Raw genomic sequence first — 20,407 nt, 5'->3', positions numbered from 1 at the left:
AACAACAAATAAAAATTCTTTAATAGACCTATGCAGGCATTTTGGGTCAGAAGTCTTGATAGGTTGCGTGTTCCTAGAAAAATTTTAGTTTCCTCTGAGTTTTCAAATATATTGGCATAAAGCTGTTCCTAGTATTCTCATTTTAAAAATCTTTGCTGTAACTACAATTCTGTTCTCTTTTTGAATAGTTGTGATGGTTTATATGGCCTTACTCTTTAATGTTTTATTTTTACTTTCTTTGGGTTTATCCTACTTTCCTTCCGACTTCTTAAGCTCGATGCTTAGCTCATTTTGGCCTTTCTTTTGTATTTAATGCTATAAATTTACTTAATATTACTCAAAGTTTATACAAGTTTTAATATCTTAACTGTCATATAGATCTAAGTATTATTCCATTATAATTTCTTTTTTGACCCATGATTTACTTAGAAATGTGATTTTAAATTCCCCAATTTATGGGAAATTTAAATTTATTTTTCATGTTGATTGTTAATTGCATTGGGATCAGAGAATGTGGTCTTGTGTGATTCCTAGTCTTTGAGATTTATTGAGAATTTATTTATAGATTAATAAAATGGCCAACTTTTATAAGGGTGTGCTTGAGAAGAATGTACATCCTTGGATATAGGGTTTTATATTTTTACAAATTTTTTTTTGTCTGTATAATCTATCAATACTTGAGATATATTAATCTCCAACTAAAGTGTTGGTTTTGTCTTGACTTTTGTCTATATATGTAAATATATATGTGTACATATAGAGATAGACTTTTATTAGGGGCATATGCAAGTAGTAGAATTAATATATCTTCCTTTGATTTGAATTCGTAGTTTTGTATTTATATTAACACAGTTTTCTATTTTTTTTTTTAATTTTTATTTTTTGCTGTGTTGGGTCTTTATTGCTTTATGCGGGCTTTCTCTAGTTGTGGAGAACGGAAGCTACTCTTCGTTGTGGTGCGCAGGCTTCTCATTGCAGTGGCTTCGCTTGTTGTGGAGCATGGGCTCAAGGTGTACGGGCTTAGTAGTTGTGGCATGGAGGCTCTAGAGCGCAGGCTCAGTAGTTGTGGCACATGGGCTTAGTTGTTCCGTGGCATGTGGGATCTTCCCGGACCAGGGCTTGAACCCGTGTCCCCTGCATTGGCAGGCAGATTCTTTTTTTTTTTTTACGGTACGCGGACCTGTCACTGCTGTGGCCTCTTCTGCTGCGGAGCACAGGCTCTGGACGCGCAGGCCCAGCGGCCATGGCTCACGGGCCCAGACACTCCGCGGCATGTGGGACCATCCTGGACCGGGGCACGAACCCGCACCCCCCGCATCGGCAGGCGGACCCCCAACCACTGCGCCACCAGGGAAACCAGCAGTCGGATTCTTATCCACTGCCCCACCAGAGAAGTCCCTAGTTTTCTATTATTAGCACAGTTTTCTATTAACATATTTTACCTTAAAAATTTATTTTGTCTGATATTGACATACCATTCAGCATTCTTTTGATTAGCTATTTGCCCGGTATATGTTTTCCCATCAGTCCTCTGTGTTTTAATGTTTTAAGTTTTTCTACAAGAAAAACCACGTAGTTATATCTTGCTTTAAAAAAAAATTTCTTTTTTTGACAGCATCTTACCTATCTTTACATAAGTATGATTGTTGATATTGTTGGACTGGTTTCTACTATCTTTCTTAGTGTTTTGTGTTCTGTTTTATTCAATGCTCTTTCCCCTTTCTTCCTTTCTTTTTAAAAAATATTTATTTATTTATTTGGCTGCGTCGGGTCTTAGTTGCAGTATGCAGGATCTTTAGTTGCGGCATGTGAACCCTTAGTTGCAGCATGTGGGATCTAGTTCCCCAACCAGGGATCGAACCTGGGCCCCATGCATTGGGAGTGTGGAGTCTTCACCACTGGACCACCAGGGAAGTCCCTCTTGCTTCTTTTTAAGATGAGCAATTTTAGGTTAACAGCAAAAGTGAGGGGAATGTACAGTGATTTCTCATATATCCCGTGCTCCCCCAAATGGGTAGCCTTCCCCATTTTAAACATTCCCCACTAAACTGGTTCAATTGATGAACTTACTTTGACATATCGTAATCACCCCAAGCCCATAGTTGACATCAGAGTTCACTCTTGGGTTGCCTTTTTGGTTTTGATCCCGTATGCAGCACCATTTGTTTAAAAAAAATTTTCTCATTTGGTTGCCTTTGCACCTTTAAAGAAAATCAATTGACCGTACGTGTATGGGTTTATATCTGACTGTATTTTGTTTCATTGATCTATGTGTCTGAATCAGTTACCAATACACAACTGTCTTGATATTGATATTGTTGCTCGATATTAGGCAAACCTGAGGATATCATAGGTTTGGTCTCCCCCCCACAATAAAGCAAATATTGCAATAAAGTGAGTCACATGAATGTTTTGGTTTCTCAGTGCATATAAAAGCGCTCTTCTATAGTTTATTAAGTGTGCAATAGCATTATGTCTATAAAAACAATGTATATACCTTAATTTAAAAATATTTTATTGTTAAAAAATGCTAACCATCCTCTGAGCCTTTAGTGAATCATAATCTTTTTGCTGCTGGAAGGTCTTTCCTCAGTGGTGATGGCTGCTGACGGATAGGGATGGTGGTTGCTGAAGGTTGGAATGGATGTTGCAATTTCTTAAGATAACAATGAAGTTTGCTGCATCAGGGGACTCTTACTGTCATGAATGATTTCTCTGCAGCTGTTTGGTACCATTTTACCCATAGTGGAACTTCTTTCAAAATTGGAGTCAGTCCTCTCAAACCTTGCCCCGCTTTATCAACTACGTTTATATAATATTCTAAATCCTCTGTTGTCTTTTCAGCAATCTTCACAGCATCTTCGCCAGGAGTAGATTCCATTTCAAGTAACCACTCTCTTTGCTCATCCATAAGAAGCAACCTCTCATCTGTTTTATCAGGAGATTGCAGCAGTTCAGTCACATCTTCAGGCTCCACTTCTAATAATACTTCTCTTGCTATTCCTACCACATCTGTGTTATTCCCTCCACTGAAGTCTTGGACCCCTCAAAATCACCCGTGAGGGTTGGAATCAGCTTCTTCCAAAGTCCTGTTAATGTTGATATTTTGTCCTCTTGTCACGAGTCGTGAATGTTCTTTATGGCATCTGGAGTGGTGAATCCTTTCTAGGAAGTTTTAGTTGACTTTCCTCAGATCCATGAGAGGAATCACTGTCCATGGCAGCTTTAGTCTTATGAAGTATATTTCTTCGATAATAAGATTTGAAAGTCAAAATGACTCCTTGATCCATGGGCTGCAGAATGGATGTCGTATTAGCAGCCATGAAAACAACATTAACCTTGTTGTACATCTCCACCAGAGCCCTTGGGTGACCAGGTGTATTGTCAATGAGCAATACTATTTTCAAAGGAATTTTTTTCTCTGAGCAATAGGTCTCAACAGTGACCTTAAAATATTCAGTAAACCATGTTGTAAACAGATGTGCTGTCATCCAGGCTTTGTTGTTCCAGTTATAGAGCATAGGCAGAGTAGATTTAGCATAATTCTTAAGGCTCTAGGAATTTTAGAATGGTAAATGAGCATTGGCTTCAACTTAGTCACCAGCTACATTAGCCCCTAACAAGAGAGTCAGCCTTGCTTGACACAGGGTTGCCACAAACCTTCAATTTGTAACAAACATAATATCTGCAAAGCACAGTAAAATGAGTTAGGCCTGTATTGTTATTGCTGAGAAGTACGTCTTGAGATCAGGTAGAGTAAGTTCTCTAATTTCTTAACAATTAGTTTGGTTATTCTTTAGTCCTTTGCATTTTCATATACTCAGATTTAGTTTGTTAGTTTCTACAGAAAAGACTGCTGGGATTTTTGAGTGGGATTGGGTTGAATCTGTCGATCAATTTGGGGAGAATTAATATCTTAACAATATTGAGTCTTCCAATCCATGAGTATTCACCAAATAGTTTTGTGTTTTGTTTTTGATTTTTGTTTGTATTTGGCCTTTGCATAAGTATTTAAATAAGCAGACTTGTATTTGCTTTTTCACCTTATATTGCACAAATGATAGCATATTTTACACTTTTACACTTGCTTTTTAAAAATTTTTATTTTTATAAATTTATTTATTTATTTTTGGCTGTGTTGGGTCTTCGTTGCTGTGCATGGGCTTTCTCTAATTGAGGCGAGTAGGGGCTACTCTTTGTTGAGGTGCACAGCCTCCTCATTGCAGTGGCTTCTCTTGTGGCGGATCACGGGCTCTAGGCACGTGGGCTTCAGTAGTTGTTGCACATGGGCTCAGTAGTTGTGGCTCCCGGGCTCTACAGCGCAGGCTCAGTAGTTGTGGTGCACATGCTTAGTTGCTCCGCGGCATGTGGGATCTTCCCGGACCAGGGTTTGAATCCATGTCCCCGTCATTGGCAGGCGGATTCTTAACCACGGCACCACCAGGGAAGCCCTGCACTTGCTTTTTTAAGCTAATAGTATTTTGAAATTTGTCCCATGTTTGAGGATCTCTCTCTCTTTCTCTTTGCAGCTGTATGAATGTATCATTATCTACTATTTAATATACAGTATTTAGTGTTGTGAAAAGGAAGCATGAACTACTAACCAAAAAAATAAAGATATAAACAATTTCATTTTTATGCTATGGCTGGTTAATATAGAGGGTTATAACAGCTCCATTTATTGAGTGTATGTGCTAAGCCCTGTGCTAACTTCTTTTGTATACGTTATTTCATTTAATTTTTTATCTACTTTTTGAGATAAGCTACTAATTTCTTCATTTTCTCCAATACATATTATGACCATGCCACTTAAGAATGTAGTTCTCAGACTGTGGGTGTCACATAGGAGGTTGTTAGAAATGCAGGATCTCAGTCTCTACCTCACGTCTAATGAGTCAGAATCTGAATTTTAACCAGATCCTAGCTGATTAGCATTCATATTACAGTTTGAGATGTTCTGCCCTGTGAGGTAGGTACCCATATTCCCATTATACAAATATGGGACTGAGCCTTGAAAAGGTCAACTGGCCCCCAGACCACACAACTGGTAGATAGTGGAGCCAAGAGTTGAACTCATGTTCATCCTGTTCTAGAGTCTGCAGTCTGAACCTTCATGTATCTGCTTGCCACAGGGAATAGGGAGGGAAAACAAATACTTTGTAGACCAAAAGAGCTAATAAAACTTCGGGCTTGAAGGTAATTTTAAGACTTATTTTATCTAGCTTTCTCATAGTCTCGGTAAAGAAGAGGGTTCAGAGAGATTTTGCAATTTGCATCGAGTTAATACAAATAGAGAAATGGCAAAACCCATTCTAGATCCTATGCCTTCTGATTTCCTGCTTGTTTTCTTTCATGACATGGAGAAGAATCAAAACAGGAAAGGGAAAGGAAAATAATTTGAGTGTATTCCTCATTAGATAGTCTCTCACCACTCTTTGCAAATTTCCTACTGATGTTCGTGGCTGTTGTGACCACTTGGAAGTCGTGATAACGTATTTTCCTTTTGCCTAGGTGTTGTCTGGAGGGTGGAGAAACAGACGTGTGGCATCAACATCAATGAATAGAGAATCCTCTAGGTCTCATGCAGTCTTTACAATTACAATAGAGTCAATGGAGAAAAGCCATGAAACTGTGAACATACGGACCTCCCTTCTCAATCTGGTGGATTTAGCAGGATCTGAAAGGCAAAAAGATACCCATGCAGAAGGGATGAGATTGAAGGTAAGAATGGAATTATGGTCTTCAATTCTTGACTGAATTATTACTAATTAGTACCAATACCAAGCTAAGTGTTTTGAGGGCTACAAAGGGTTAAGAAATTGCTTTCATCCAAAAGGTATAGAAACTTTTGTTGTGGGGTAGGGACAGTAAACATACATGGGATATGACAAGTGTCAGTAGCAAGAGTATTTGAATTCATGCCAAAAGGGGTGATATTATGAGTGGTAGCAGGGGTCAGAGGAAGAAGGGTGTGACATGGCCTGCTTGGGGGAAGCATGGCAAAGTAGTTCTTGAGTTAAGGGTTAAGGACCTCGTTCTAGGCTAAGGTATTACCAGAAGTTCTTGCTAATATGTATTGCTAATGTTTATATGTATATGTATGGTAATATGTACTGTCAATAAAATGTGTGTGGCGGTCCAGTGGTTAGGATTTCGCTCTTCCAATGCAAGGGACACAGGTTCAATCCTTGGTCAGGGAACTAAGATCCCACATGCCCTGCGGACAAAATAAATAAATAAATAAAATGTGTGTGGATTCTACAGTTTAGAATATATAAGGGCGGGGCGGGGAGAAGAGTCAGAAATGGTAGAGGAGAGGGTCTTGTTTGCCTTAAAAGTGAGGGTTTGAGCCGCTTGAGCTCTCAGGCAGTTTCAGTCTGTCTCACATTTGTGTTTCTATGGGGACATGAAGCAAAGAAAAATAGCATAAGTTCAAAATAGGACATATGCTGGGCCCATTCTAAATGCTTTATATATATTAGCTATTTAACCGTCCCAACAACTCTGGGAAGTGATCCTATTATCCTTTCTATTTTGAAGAAACTGGAGGAAATTTTCCAGGGGCACATGGCTAAGAGTCGCTGAGATTCAAATGGTAATCCAGCTCCACAGACAGGGCTGTCAACTGTGACCCTAAACCACCTTTCCGAATGGTAACAGATAGTGGCAACTCCGAACTCATCACATCTTGCTTAATAATTTCTATTCCTCCTCTCTTTTTTCTATTCTCCCACTTCTGCAGACCCAGTTATCGAAATATGCTCCCTACGGTAAAAATCCAGTGTAACACGTTTAACCCAAACATTTTTCTTTTCTCCTGAAACCAGTCTTTTAAAGGGGTTTTATTATACATTACATTGTAGAATTAGACTGAATGTTCTCTTGTAATATGCTAGGTATATTTTAATTCAAAATACTAAAAAGACACCAGTGCACCTCAATTTTTTGTTCTTTTTCCCAAACGCCCTAGGAAGCAGGTAACATAAACCGATCGTTGAGCTGCCTGGGCCAGGTGATTACTGCGCTTGTCGATGTGGGTAATGGAAAACAGAGACACGTTTGCTACAGAGACTCCAAACTTACCTTCTTACTCCGGGTAAAGTAGATCATTGGGTTCCTGGGCCCCTGTTTTGGTTATGCTCACTATGGTTGGTAGTCGGATAATCTCTCAGCCTTGGTGCTAATAGTATACATTTTCTTTGCTTAAAAAACATCTTGTGGTTTCTCCCCTGAAAATTTGTACCATTCATATCATTAAACAGGATTCCCTTGGAGGTAATGCCAAAACAGCCATAATTGCAAATGTTCATCCTGGATCTAGGTGTTTTGGGGAAACCCTATCAACGCTTAATTTTGCCCAAAGAGCCAAGCTGATTAAAAATAAGGTAAAATATTGAGTATGCTTAAGTAAATTATAAGAATATTTAAGCTTGCAGTATCTCACTTTTGTGATTGCCCTCATATTAACATTAGCTTTTAGTTATTGTATTTCTCTGTTGCGAAAGCCTAACTCTAAGCAGGGTTTCTATTTTATCTTTCCGAGCCTTCTATATCGCTCATGTAATTTGAGACTAGAATAGGTCTTGTGGTCATTATTGTTTGGCTAGTTTTTTCTGAAGGGAAGGCAAAGTTTTTCTTTTGTAATTGGGCTGGAGACTAAATTTATTTACCTAAACCACGCTATAGGAGCTGGGTGCTGGGAGCAGGAGGATCCGCTATGAATGTAATTTGATGCTATTGACCAACTTTGTCTTTCAAGTTGTCTGGAACTCTAAGGATTTCTCATTTTTCTTTATATACAAGAAGTTTCCTTGATACTTGTGTACACCAGTGGTCAGAAAACTTCCTGTAAAGGGCCCAAGAGGTAAATAATTTCGGCTTCTTGGACCATATGGTCTCTGTCCCAACCATTCAGCTCTGCCTTTGTAGTGAGAAAGCAGCTGTAGATGATATGTAAACATATGGGCATGGCTGTGTTCAAGCAGCGCTCCGCCAGCCTCTGGTGCAGACTCAAAAGACCAAGGAGTTCCCCACTTGCTTTGGAGAGGTTGGAGGGCTCTTTGGTTCTAGACAAAAGACTCAAAGGGCATAAATTGGCAAATTAATTTCCTTTCTCTTTCAAAGGAGAAAGTGGTCATTGTTACCTCCCAAAATAGACTCCCTGGTGATCTTATCATGGTAAAAGCAAAGAGGTCCATGTTGCCTCTTCCCTTGGGTAAGGCAGAAGAGTATAGGTCTGGTTATTCATTCATTTTATTGGAGTATGAACCCCCTGTGGGATATTTGTAATATGAGGAGGAAAATCATTAGAGCTTCCTGACCCTATCTCTTGGGACTTACTAGAAGATTTTGGAGAGTGGAGAACTGCAGGGATAATTAGAATTATGTCACTGATGTGACAGTGATGTCACAGTGTATAGGAATGCCTTTTAATGAGGCTGTCCATAAGAATCAAAAATAACTAGAAATGGCTTCTTAACACATGAAATAACAAAACCAGGAGCCTTATACTAGTCCCTGCCAATGGTGAGTCCTCTGCTGCAGCCTACCAAGGGAAAGTGGCTCGGATGTCTGGAATTTGTTTAAGGGTGAACAGTCCTTCCCAGTGGGCAGACCCAGCTACAGACAGGAACATGGGGACCTTGGGGCTGTCAGAGGTTTCTCCCTCACTCTGGAGTATTGGGTGTTTGATTTGGTTGGGTCTCAGCTCTTGACTCTTGTTATCACCCTCTAGGTTTTGTGAGACTTTCTGAACTTCTTAGAAGTCATCTCAAATAAGACATTTCTTTAAAACAGCCTTTAGTTTGATAATAAAACAGAAATGGAGTTGTCAAACCAACTCTCCCTTCCAGGCGACTGTTAGGAAATACAGGGTTGGATTTTTCTGGAGACGGTGGTTTCTTCCAAGCCAGTGGAGCTCAGGTCATCTCTGCAGTTCCTTACACCTCTTTAGGGAGTGAAGACAGGGGGAGGTGACACTCATGGAGGTATTTGCTCTTCATGGGGTGGGGTTATCTCAGGAAGAAGCCAGTGTTAGATGAATATACGTTGATCCCAGAGGTGACCCAGCCCAGCAGGGCCCAGGGCTAGTCAACAGAGCAGAGACCTAAGTGGGGGCTTGGGGAGGGGAGGGGAAAGAGTCTCTGGCTCTTGGTGTGAAGGCAGAGGGGAAGGAAGCTCTCTCCGCACTGCAGCACACTGATTTTGGAGGCCTTTGGACTGTTTGTGAGATGCAAGTGCAGTTTTGTTTGGTCTTCGTCAGTCCAAATCATACAAACAAATATAAACACGAGACTGTATGACTCAGCATTCTTTTAATGCTTTTTAAAAAAATTCTTGAACAGGCAGTGGTAAATGAAGACACGCAAGGAAATGTGACCCAGCTCCAAGCTGAAGTGAAGAGGCTCAAAGAGCAGCTGGCCCAGCTTACTGCAGGGCAGATACTACCAGAAAGCTTTCGGACCGGAGGTACGACGAGCGCGGTGTCCTCTAACCTGAGGAAATCCAGGTGTGGGTATTAGTATGAGAGCCCTCCAGTGACAGACACAACGCAGTAAGGCTACCCAGATTTCCCACAAGTGTCTGTTCCTGTTTATTTCACCTACATAGGAACATGGTACTTTGTAACCAGACACAGTTACCACAGGTACTGATTTCTGTGAGATGTGGGAAGGGGGAGTAGAAATAATTTTGAATAATTTATCCCTAATAAGTGCTAAAAAGAGATACTAGTAAATTTCATTTAGATCCACTTCCAAGATTCTGTCATATGTAATCTTTATATGTTTACTAAATTGGATATGAGAGACTTACTTTTCTTCAAAGAATAGGTAATTTGTAGACTGGGTTAATTTGAAATTCATGATCTGGTGATGAGAGTCTGATTCTTTAAGACGAATTGAGAGCAGTCCATCAAAGGCTATTTTAGCTCATTTCTTGTTCTTAAAATTTGGGAGATAAAACATTTTTCCTCTTTCCTTTTCTTTCTTACTGGACCCGTTACAGGCAAAGACGAGACTGACTACATGAAGTATTTCCGAGAGGCTATGTTATTTTTTAAGAAATCTGAACAGGAAAAGAAGGTAGGAAACTGAATTAGTAAAAGGGGATTCAAGATATTTTAGGCTTTCACTATGAGGAGCTTTTCCGAGTGAAATAAATGGCACAAGTAAATACAACGAAGACTGAAAAACCTAATTTTGCCTTTGAGATTAAATGTGAAGTTAGTGTTTATTGCTTGTTTTGTGAAAATTTAGGGAAGCCCAGTTATTTTTTATGTTTAACCAAATTATGAATTTCTTAAGTCTTTGGTAGAAAAAGTTAGCCAATTGGAAGACCTCACCCTCAAAAAAGAAAAATTTATTCAATCTAATAAAATGATCGTGAAATTCCGAGAGGATCAAATAATGCGCCTAGAGAAGCTCCACAAGGAATCCCGGGGAAGTTTTCTGCCCGAGGAGCAGGATCTTTTGCTGTCGGAATTGAGGGATGAGATTCAAACTCTGCGAGAACAAGTGAGTACATGACATTCGCAGTAACTGTAAAACTAAAAGAAGTTCAAAGCAAGTATGAATCAGTCACCAAGTTGGTCAGTAAATTTTTCTAATTTAATACAAGAGAAAGTGGTTTTTTTTTGGTTTTGTTTTGTTTTCTTGCGGTATGCGGGCCTCTCACTGCTGTGGCCTCTCCCACTGTGGAGCACAGGCTCTGGACGCGCAGGCTCAGCGGCCATGGCTCACGGGCCCAGCCGCTCTGCGGCATGTGGAATCTTCCCGGACCGGGGCACGAACCCATGTCCCCTGCATCGGCAGGTGGACTCTCAACCACTGCGCCACCAGGGAAGCCCGAGAAAGTGTTTTAAATGAATTCAACTGACAGTATGATTGCATAATGTGCCCCCCCACACACAATTTTCTAAACTAGTAAAACCTGAAGGGAGAAGGGAGGATGTGGTGGTGGTGTCACTGCCCTGGCCGTTAGCCCCAGCAGGCCAAGCACACTTCCTCCCAGTGGGCACCTGGGGTTATCGGAGCCGGTAGTCTCTTCACAGCTGAGCCCTTTGAAGTGTTGTTGTTTTTCCTTTTCCCTGAGAATCTGGATAGTTGACACAGGTGCGTAATTAAAAAACAGGATAATCTCTCACCAGAGGGGATATCTTTTGAGAGTTTTTCTGCATTTTCCAACTAATATTGATAGATGTTTTTACTTTTATCCCTTTTGTGCACAGAAGACAGCATACGCACTTTTCTGTACCTTGCCCTTTTCATTTAATGTGTCTTTGGGGGGCATTCCACCCTGGTCAGTAGAGAGTTTCCTAATTCTTTTCAGTGTGTTAATTCAAGCCGTCTACTTTGCAGGAAGAGCCTGCCACAATGTGCACTCTGTGCTTATCACCGCAGGTGCCTGGGTGAACGTTTCAGGGGTAGACAGGGAAGTTTCGAGTTTCCAGACCCGAATGTAGAGTTCAGAGTTGTAGGATATGCACGTATTCAGTCTGATGGTAAAAGCTGAAGTGCTCCCCACCCCCGCAGTGCCTGCGGTGTCCACAGTGTTTGCTGTTGGCTTTCAGAAAGACTTGTTCACTAAGGTCATGTTTGTAAATACGTAGGTCTCTAATTCTTCCATGTGACAGGTAGAGCACCACCCCAGAGTTGCAAAATATGCTATGGAAAATCATTCCCTCAGGGAGGAGAACAGAAGACTGAGATTGTCACAGCCTGTGAAAAGAGCCCACGAAATGGATGCCCAGACCATCGCAATCCTGGAAGAAGCTTTCTTTGAAGTATCTGGCACAGAGAAAAATGACAAAAGTAAGACGTGATAGTTGTAAACATGCCTTCTAGGGGCGAGGGGACTGTTTAAAAGGGCATCGATATTGCCTTGCATTGAGGGTTTTCATTTTAGCCTCTAGACCTGGTGTACAAACTTCTTATATACATACTTATTCTTTATGAAGGCTAATAGATACCCATTAGCAAAGGAATACTCAGAATATCTGTCTTACAGATAAAAGATTGATTCAGATATTACTTTACACTTTTATTAAATGGAGTTTTCCTATTTTAAGTATTTGAAATGAAAAGTACTTAACTAATGACAACATGAATGAGTGTAGAGTTGAGATATTTATTCACCTGACGAACATCTGTACAGTGTGAGAGATGTCAGAGTGATCAGACTCACGGTCCAGCCAGCACAGTGATTGGTCCTGATGTCATGGTTGCGGGTCATGCTTGCCAGTGTACGTTCTGCTCTACATTAGTTCTGTAAGTTTACTGTTACTCTCTGAAAAGTGGTTTAGTTACTGATGTGATTTACACGCGTGGCAGCTATTGGTGTTAATGCTCTGGGATTTGGTAACAAAGTCTATGTTTGCTCCATTCTTAGAGTGAATATCTTCATGGTCTTTCATCACACTCTGTTTCAGCCTTTGTTTCTCTTTAGGTTGAAATTGAGATCGTTCTAATCTTTTTATACTGCAATGATAAAGGAAAAAAATACTTTTTAAATTTCCTTTTCCAAGCCTTCTTCCATTCTGTTATGAATTAACAAAAGAATAAAATTCACAGAATATGGGTTGTAGAGAGACCACAATTTTAGATGCAAAGTTAAAATCAGGTTTTCTATATTAACTATTTTTTCCTACAATGCTCTGTATTTTGTTGGCCATTTTGCCCTCAGTAGTACCTTAACTTACTATCTTTGAAAGATACTAATGGTAATTTCTGGACCTCACCATCTTCTAAACATACATCATTCTCTAAACAATTTCTTTTTTAATAAGCAGTTTGGGTATTTACTTCAATCTTTCTTTTTTTTTTTTAAACATTTATTTTATTAATTTATTTTCCTTTTTTTTTTTTGGCTGCGTCGGGTCTTACTTGCGGCACATGGGTTCTTTGTTGAGGCATCTCTGTTGAAGCATGCAGAATCTTTTCATTACAGTGTGCAGTCTGCTCGGGTTTCTGTCTAGCTGTGGCACATGGTCTTCTCTCTAGTTGTGGCATGCAGGTTTTCTCTCTCTAGTTGTGGTGCACAGACTCCAGGGCTCATGGGTCCTGTAGTTGTGGCACGTGGGCTCCAGAGCACGTGGGCTTCTCTGTAGTTTGCGGCAGGCGGGCTCTCATTGAGGTGCACGAGCTCAATAGTTGTGGTGCATGGGCTTAGTTGCCCATGGCATGTGAGATCTTAGTTGCCTGGACAGGGATCGAGCCCACGTCCCCTGCATTGGAAAGCTGATTCTTTACCACTGGACCACCAGGGAAGTCCCTCTCTAAACATTTTTACATGTTATTTCCCATACTGAAACTCAGTGGCACTCTTTTCAACAAAATCAGCCTTTTAAGCAATCCCTGAAAATTAATATATTCTACCTGGTAGATGATACCAAGTTCTTTCAGTTGGCTGCCATTGCTATTTGTTTCTTTTGCTAAAAATTCATTGACCGTTGGCACTAATTCCTGCAAGATTCAATTGGTGATGTTTCTCTGTCCAGCAGGGTGGGTGTTATACTTCAGTCATTGTTTGCTCTTTTCACTTAATGGAAAAGGTGTTGGCTTAAATATGCCCCATCATCCTGTGGCTTCACAGCTTCTCAGAAACAACTTCTGATACTCTTTGATGCACTGGGTTGTGTCTTACGTCTCCTCTTGAGTTACAGGCTCTTGTATTTTAGGGTCCACTTTCCAGTGATTTCTCTTTTTTCCTCCTTGTGCTTCAAAATTGATACCTGGCAAAGAACTTAGAATATGTATTCTGTTATTTTTCTCTTTCAAAGACCAGGTTGTTTCCTTATTATCAGGTCAGCAAAGATTCTCTCCTAAAGCTCCGAAAGAGCCATGTTCGTTAGCAAACACTGAGAAGTTAAAAGCACAACTCCTGCAAGTTCAGACAGAGCTGAATAATTCAAAGCAAGAATATGAAGAATTCAAAGAACTAACTAGGTAAAGTATAAATACACATTCATGCTTACTATTTCTGATCTTTTAGTGTTGGTTTGTTTTGGTGTTTAGCATTGATGATTTAATTGAGCATTTACCTTAAATATTCTAATATAGTAGCTAACTTGTTTTGACATGAAGGAAAAGGGCTTGCATCTAGCTCTTTTTCTTTACTCATTTTTAAAAATTGAGGTACAGTTGACATAAACTTCTAGTCTTTAATAATATATTCAATGAACTAGATGATACAGATGTTTTAAGGGATATACCTATTGAGATGAGCATCTGTTAAAGTTACTTGTAAATTCTTTATCTGGCCAGCAAATTTAAATCACCACTGTTATGAATTAGATCAGGATTTTTAGAAATTACAGGTTTGTTAATATTCTTTTTTTTTGACATTCAAGTTCTATGCAGTTATTTATTTTTTATTAAATTTTTCCTGTTAATATTCTCACTTGATATTCTTTGTAAAAGAAAACAAAGATAAACCACATTCATATTATAACTAAGATTAATCCTATTCTAAAATATATAGAAATGTTTGTTTTAAAAATAACGTATTACGTATGGAATCACTGTGGATTGTTTGGGCTTTTGAATTGGAGCGCTACCATTTCCTAGTTGAATACCTTAAACTGTCATCAATCTCTGAGCTGTATTTTACCCAATTGGAAAATCCCAGTAATAATCTGAAAATATCTCTGATTTAAAGAGATAACTATAAAGTTTTGTGAGAATATAAACTGTAAAGTACTCTACAAATGTATGACATTACTTATTACCTGAAACACTCAATATTATAATATGTATTAGGAAAAGGCAGCTGGAATTAGAATCAGAGCTTCAGTCTTTGCAAAAAGCGAACCTTAATCTTGAAAACCTTTTGGAAGCAACAAAAGCCTGCAAGCGGCAAGAAGTTTCTCAGCTGAATAAAATTCATGCTGAAACACTTAAGGTAGGTAATCTGAAGCGATACTTCAACCTTAAGTCAGTGGTGTCTCATTTTGTTAATAATGGAGAGTCTGCACAGATTATCTCCAGATACAGATAGAATCCCTTGCCAACAGTTAACCCCAGGGTAATACTAGTCCTAGGGTTCTGATGTATACCCCCAGTGGCAGGGTCGTGTAGGGAAGATTACAACATTTGGAATCAGACCTGGGTTCAAATTCTAATCTGTCAGTAACCTTAGGCAGGTTTCCTAACTTCTGAGCCTCATTTATTGCCTCTGAATTGGAGACGAGGCCAACTTAATAACAGGGTTTTTCGAGCATTAAATAAGATAATAAAGTGCCTGGCACCTGATGGCTCTCAGTATATGGCAATTGTTGCTATAATGTGTTGTGTGCTCAAAGCTTGCAGTGGAAGAATAGAAATCCTAAAGATAAAGACCACTAAAGGATCAAGGGTAACATGGGGGATAATAGAAGGGATGGTTCCCCTAAATAACCATAGCCCTCATGAATGAAGAAAACTGTGAGCATCTGAGAATGAGGGGAGGGAAGGGGAATACATAAGGAAGGCAAAGGTTAAGAAGCTGATGCTGCTCATCCTGGTTATTTTAACTTTTGGACCAAATTCTCTGAAGGCTAAAAAAACCCCTTTCTTTATACATCTTAAAAATAATAGGTGTTTATCTCTAATGGTTATCTTTATCAATGATGCTTTTTGTATCACTTAATAGGATACTGCTTTTCAAAGTAATTTTATTTGTTTGAATAGGTAATCACATGACTGGATTTTTTTTTTTTTTTCTTTGCGGTACGCGGGCCTCTCACTGTTGTGGCCTCTCCCGTTGCGGAGCACAGGCTCTGGATGCACAGGCTCAGCGGCCATGGCTCACGGGCCTAGCTGCTCCACAGCATGTGGGATCTTCCCGGACCGGAGCATGAACCCGTGTCCCCTGCATCGGCAGGCAGACTCTCAACAACTGCACCACCAGGGAAGCCCGGAATTTTTTTCTTTTATATTATTTATTTGGTTGCACTGGGTCTTAGTTGCAGCAGGCAAGCTCCTTAGTTGCGGCTTGCCGGCTCCTTAGATGCAGTACATGGGCTCCTTAATTGTGGCATGCAAACTTTTAGTTGCGGCATGGATGTGGGATCTAATTCTCTGGCCAGGGATCGAACTCAGGCCCCCTGCATTGGGAGCGTAGAGTCTTAACCGCTGCACCACCAGGGAAGTCCCATGACTGGAATTTTTAAAGGTACAAAGTGACAAGTCTCATTCTGTCTGCTGTCCTTTCAGCCAACCAAGACCCTCCTTGGAGGCACACAATGTCACGAAGTTTTTTTGTTTTTTCTTTCTTTTTCATATATTTTTTTAATTTTTCACAAACAGTAGCATACATATACACATCATTCTATACCTCAATTTTTTGTTTAAACATAATGATATTTTAGAGTTTGTCCCATGTCTAAAGGGAGAAAACAAACTTTCTTCTCCTTATTTATTTATTTTTTGGCTGCGTTGGGTCTTTGCTGCTGTGTACAGGCTTTCTCTAGTTGCGGCGAGCGGGGGCTACTCTTTGTTACAGTGCGCGGGCTTCTCATTGTGGTGGCTTCTCTTGTTGTGGAGCATGGGCTCTAGGTGCGTGGGCTTCAGTAGTTGCAGCACGTGGGCTCAATAGTTCTGGCACACAGACTTAGTTGCTCCACGGCATGTGGGATCTTCCCGGACCAGGGCTTGAACCCGTGTCGTCTGCATTGGCAGCCAGATTCTTAACCACTGCACCACCAGGGAAGTCCCTCTCTCCTTTTTGTTTTGTTTCTTTTTTGTTTTGGCAGCTGCACAAGAATATACTCTATGGATATATCATGATTTAACTTGATATATATCATGTTTTATATATATCAAGTTAAATACTATTATTTAACTTGAAAATACTATTTTCAAGTAAATACAAGAAAAATACTATTTTTTCTTATAAAGGTAGAATTTTTAAGATTGCTCTTTTAAAAAGGCAGCCTTTAAAATCTGTGCAGGAAATTATTTTAAAATACTTGCAGAATATCACCAAATGTTTCATAATTTGAGTTTGTAGCCCCTTAGCAATAGAATTATAGAGCTTGAAGCACTGTGGCATTCTAGTCTACTTCTTTTTATAGCTGAGCAAACAGGATGAAGGGGATTAAAAGGTTTGCCAAGAGTAGCATAGCAATTCAGGTCTTGTTGTTGTCGTTCATTTTTAATTATGTGAGAACTTTATGGATACATTATCCTTGTTTAAAGGAAGTATACATATGTATACAAGTTTTGGTTAAAGTTCCTTTTGAGTACCACTTCCAATCTGGGTCTAATCTGGTCCTTCATCCCCCATCCCCATCCCCAGGGGTAATTTATCATCAATTTGGGAATCCTTTTTCTTAACAATTTTGTACAGGAAATATACATAGTCTGAGAAGATATGTGGAGTTATTTCATAGAGTTTTTTTTTCTTTTGTCGTACTTTGTTTTTAAAACTAAATGGAATCATCCTACATATGTTATTCTGCAATGGGCTTTTGTTAACTCAGGAATATGCCTTGGGTCTTTCCACATGAACTAGTACTTAGAACTCTACCTCATTTTAAACCCAGGCTTCTGTGCTTTGGAATAATTCCGTGGCTTATTTAGGTGGTTTCCAGTGCAAGCATTCTCCGGGGCGGGTTTTATGAAGGAGAAGTGGTAGTTTTAGGACGTTTCAGCATCCTGCTGAAGTGCCCTCCAAGTGGCTGTACCACATTCCTTCCCACGAAGCCTGGGAGCACTCCTTCCACAGCACTGGCCCCAGAACTGCCATTGTTCGACAGTCTGATGGGTGAAAATGGTTTTAATTCTCCTTTCCCTCATTTCTAGTGAGGTCAGACCACATCTTTTCCTATGTTCATTGCCATTGGTTGGAACACAGGAAAAGATGTTTGACCTATGAAAAAGTGCCTACTTTCCTCCTAGTTATTTATCTTGTGATTTGTAGGCGTTTTATGTGTTAATCTTTTGTTTGTTATGTATACTGCCAGTATATTCTGCCATCATGTTCCTTGTCTTTCATCTTTGTATGTGATACTTTTGTTATACAGAAGTTTGAAAATTTTGATATAGCCAGGTTTATTGATCTTTTATCTTTACAACTTTCTTTTTTTGGCCGTGCCGAGTGGCTTGCTGGATCTTAGTTCCCTGACCAGAGATCGAACCCGGGCCCCAGCAGTGAAAGTGCCAAGTCCTGACCACTGGCCTGCCAGGAAGTTCCCCCTTTGTGACTTTTTAAATACGTTTTTAAAGGCCTAGACAATCTCAAGAGCATCAGTATATTCTACTTTCTTTTACTACTTTTATTTTATTTTTTTTCTTTAAAATACGCTGTTTATTTTTTTCTCTAATTATAAAAATAATACATTATGCAAACAGATAGTTTAGGAAACACAAAAATCCACCCAGGAAAACGACAACAAAAGCCCCTCCATTCCACCAGCCAGAGATAAGCGCTGCTGGTGTCTGTGACTATGGCACATCTGAGGCCGTGCACCCAGCCCTGGTCTCTGCAGAACTGAGGTGGGGCTGCAGGCCAGGAACAAACAGCGAGACACATGTAAGACAGCCGAGCAGGATAAAGCCAGAGTCTTGTCTTCCAACATCTAGAAGCTGTTTCTCCCTACTTGGCACACGGTGAGGGTCAGCGTCCCAGGCCCTGCAGGGACCCCCCCCACACACACACAGCAGCTTCCAGGGGAGCACAGTTTACCCAGATGCTTTGGAATGATTTTAAAATCTGGAGCGGATTCACAGCTACCCCTGTGCTAATCTCACTCATGGCTTCCAGATCTGCTCCCTGGGCCAGAAGCGGGTGGGGAGAGGCCTCAGGCCGGGGTGCCCGAGGGGCCTGGACACGGGCCGTCATGTGCAGAGAAATGCCCGGGAGCCACGCATCTCAGGGGGGACTGGCCTGCCTGGACCTCACTGCATACAGACGATGCCTTTTAAGTCTGGGCAGAAGACAGAAGAACTCACAATAAAAGGAAGGCTGCAGTAAGGCTCCAAAGTTTCTGCACATAGAACGGTGACCATTTTTGATGCTGCAGAGCCCCACCCACCAGGGGACACAGGAAGAGCATGTCCCGGCTCCCTGAGGACAGGGCTGGCCTCTCCTCCTCTCAGCCAGACACCCACGTCCATGGCCACAGGGGATGCTCCAGGGCTCCCCAGGGCACAGCGGGGACCTGCGGGCAAGGACCCTGAGCCTGTGGGTGCGACCACATGGTCCAGAGCGGGCACCAGGAGACGGGGGAGAGAGCCAGGTGCCGGGGTTGGAGTCCCAGCTCTACCACCCGCTGCCCTTGGGCCAGGCAGTCTGTTGGGCCTTGGTTTCCTCATCTATAAAATGGGAATAATGCCCACCTCATGGGCTCCTGAAGGGACTAAATAAAACAGGAGAAGCAGGTCACAGCACTGGCACATCTCAAGGGTAAATAAATGTCACAGTACCCATCACTCCTTCCCATTAACCTGCTTCGTGCCAACCCTGTGGCTCTCACTTTCTTTAAAACTGTCCCTCTGAGCGCTGACCAAAGCCTGGGGGGTAAAGGGGAGGTTTATCCTATCCAGAGCCAACCGGAATCTAGATCCAGCCAGGCCTGCCAGGTGGCGAGAACCCGTGAGCCAGCGGCCTGGACCCTGGACCAGAGAAGAGCAGCCCCGCGAGGGCTCTGCCAGGGCCATGTTCAGACTGCAGAGCAGACAGGGCCCAACAAAGGACGGGCTTGTGTGGAGGGGCCCCGTGGGGGGCACTGAGGCGATGCAGGCAGACCTCAGGGGAAGGCACCGGCCAAGCTGGAACTCTCCCTGCAACACTGAATCCCTCATCATTGTTTTGCCTTTAATCACATTTTTAAACACTTAACATACAAACATCTGTTCCTTGATGTTTTGTCTTTGTTACTCTGTCATCCTCAAAATGAAAGTCCAGAACTTTCTGCACTAATTTTAAAGTCAGGCTGAACGTTTAGTAATGAACAAGGCTGCTTAAATTTCCCTCTAATTTTGTCTAAGTCTTCGTGAAGTTTATCATAAGTAGGGTCATCATAAGGGAGTTTGTGAATCATTCCAATCAACGATTCTAAGACCTTCATCTTTTTGCTGTCTTTCTCAATGGCGGAACCGTGCAGGAGACATCTCCAAGCAAAAGCAAAACCTTGGTAGCACTTGATCTCAGATCTGACTTTAGCTCCGTGTAACGTGTTATACTGTCTTCCTTCAGTCATACCCAAACTACTTCCTTATTCATAGCCTTCCTGATACCCTTCCCTGTGAAACCTCTCATCCGCCATCACGATGGCATCGAACATGTCCTGACTCCCAGCCGTGGCGGCAGCTGCCCCACCCCTCGGACTCCGCCGCCCCATTCTGCAGCCACAGACCCGCAGAGCCTCGGGCACGGATGCCTCTTTTACTACTTTTATAATTTTCTTTTTACATTGAGATTTTTAATG

At 41.1% G+C, this 20,407-nt stretch overlaps 1 protein-coding gene and 1 pseudogene across 3 annotated transcripts in view; one reads left to right on the top strand and one right to left on the bottom strand.

Annotated features, from left to right (window-relative positions):
• The window catches only part of KIF15 (kinesin family member 15), a 77,358-nt gene that overhangs the window by 29,678 nt on the left and 27,273 nt on the right, over window positions 1–20,407 (top strand). For all 3 annotated transcript variants that reach the window (XM_027088277.1, XM_027088276.1, XM_027088278.1), the window contains exons 8-16: window positions 5,512–5,721; window positions 6,971–7,096; window positions 7,263–7,385; window positions 9,345–9,468; window positions 10,006–10,082; window positions 10,305–10,514; window positions 11,633–11,810; window positions 13,802–13,943; window positions 14,757–14,898. In XM_027088277.1, the coding sequence (XP_026944078.1) occupies window positions 5,512–5,721; window positions 6,971–7,096; window positions 7,263–7,385; window positions 9,345–9,468; window positions 10,006–10,082; window positions 10,305–10,514; window positions 11,633–11,810; window positions 13,802–13,943; window positions 14,757–14,898 (1,332 nt within the window). The remainder of the gene's footprint in view (window positions 1–5,511; window positions 5,722–6,970; window positions 7,097–7,262; window positions 7,386–9,344; window positions 9,469–10,005; window positions 10,083–10,304; window positions 10,515–11,632; window positions 11,811–13,801; window positions 13,944–14,756; window positions 14,899–20,407) is intronic.
• Window positions 19,305–20,391, bottom strand: LOC113610286 (protein LTO1 homolog pseudogene; annotated as a pseudogene).

The sequence above is a fragment of the Aethalodelphis obliquidens genome, unplaced genomic scaffold, assembly GCF_003676395.1.
Source record: "Aethalodelphis obliquidens isolate GAN/ISIS:26980383/991018 unplaced genomic scaffold, ASM367639v1 scaffold62, whole genome shotgun sequence".
NCBI classification, from domain to species: domain Eukaryota; kingdom Metazoa; phylum Chordata; class Mammalia; order Artiodactyla; family Delphinidae; genus Aethalodelphis; species Aethalodelphis obliquidens.
Note: the sequence above shows the minus strand (reverse complement) of the source record. Positions and strands in the feature narration are given on the sequence as shown.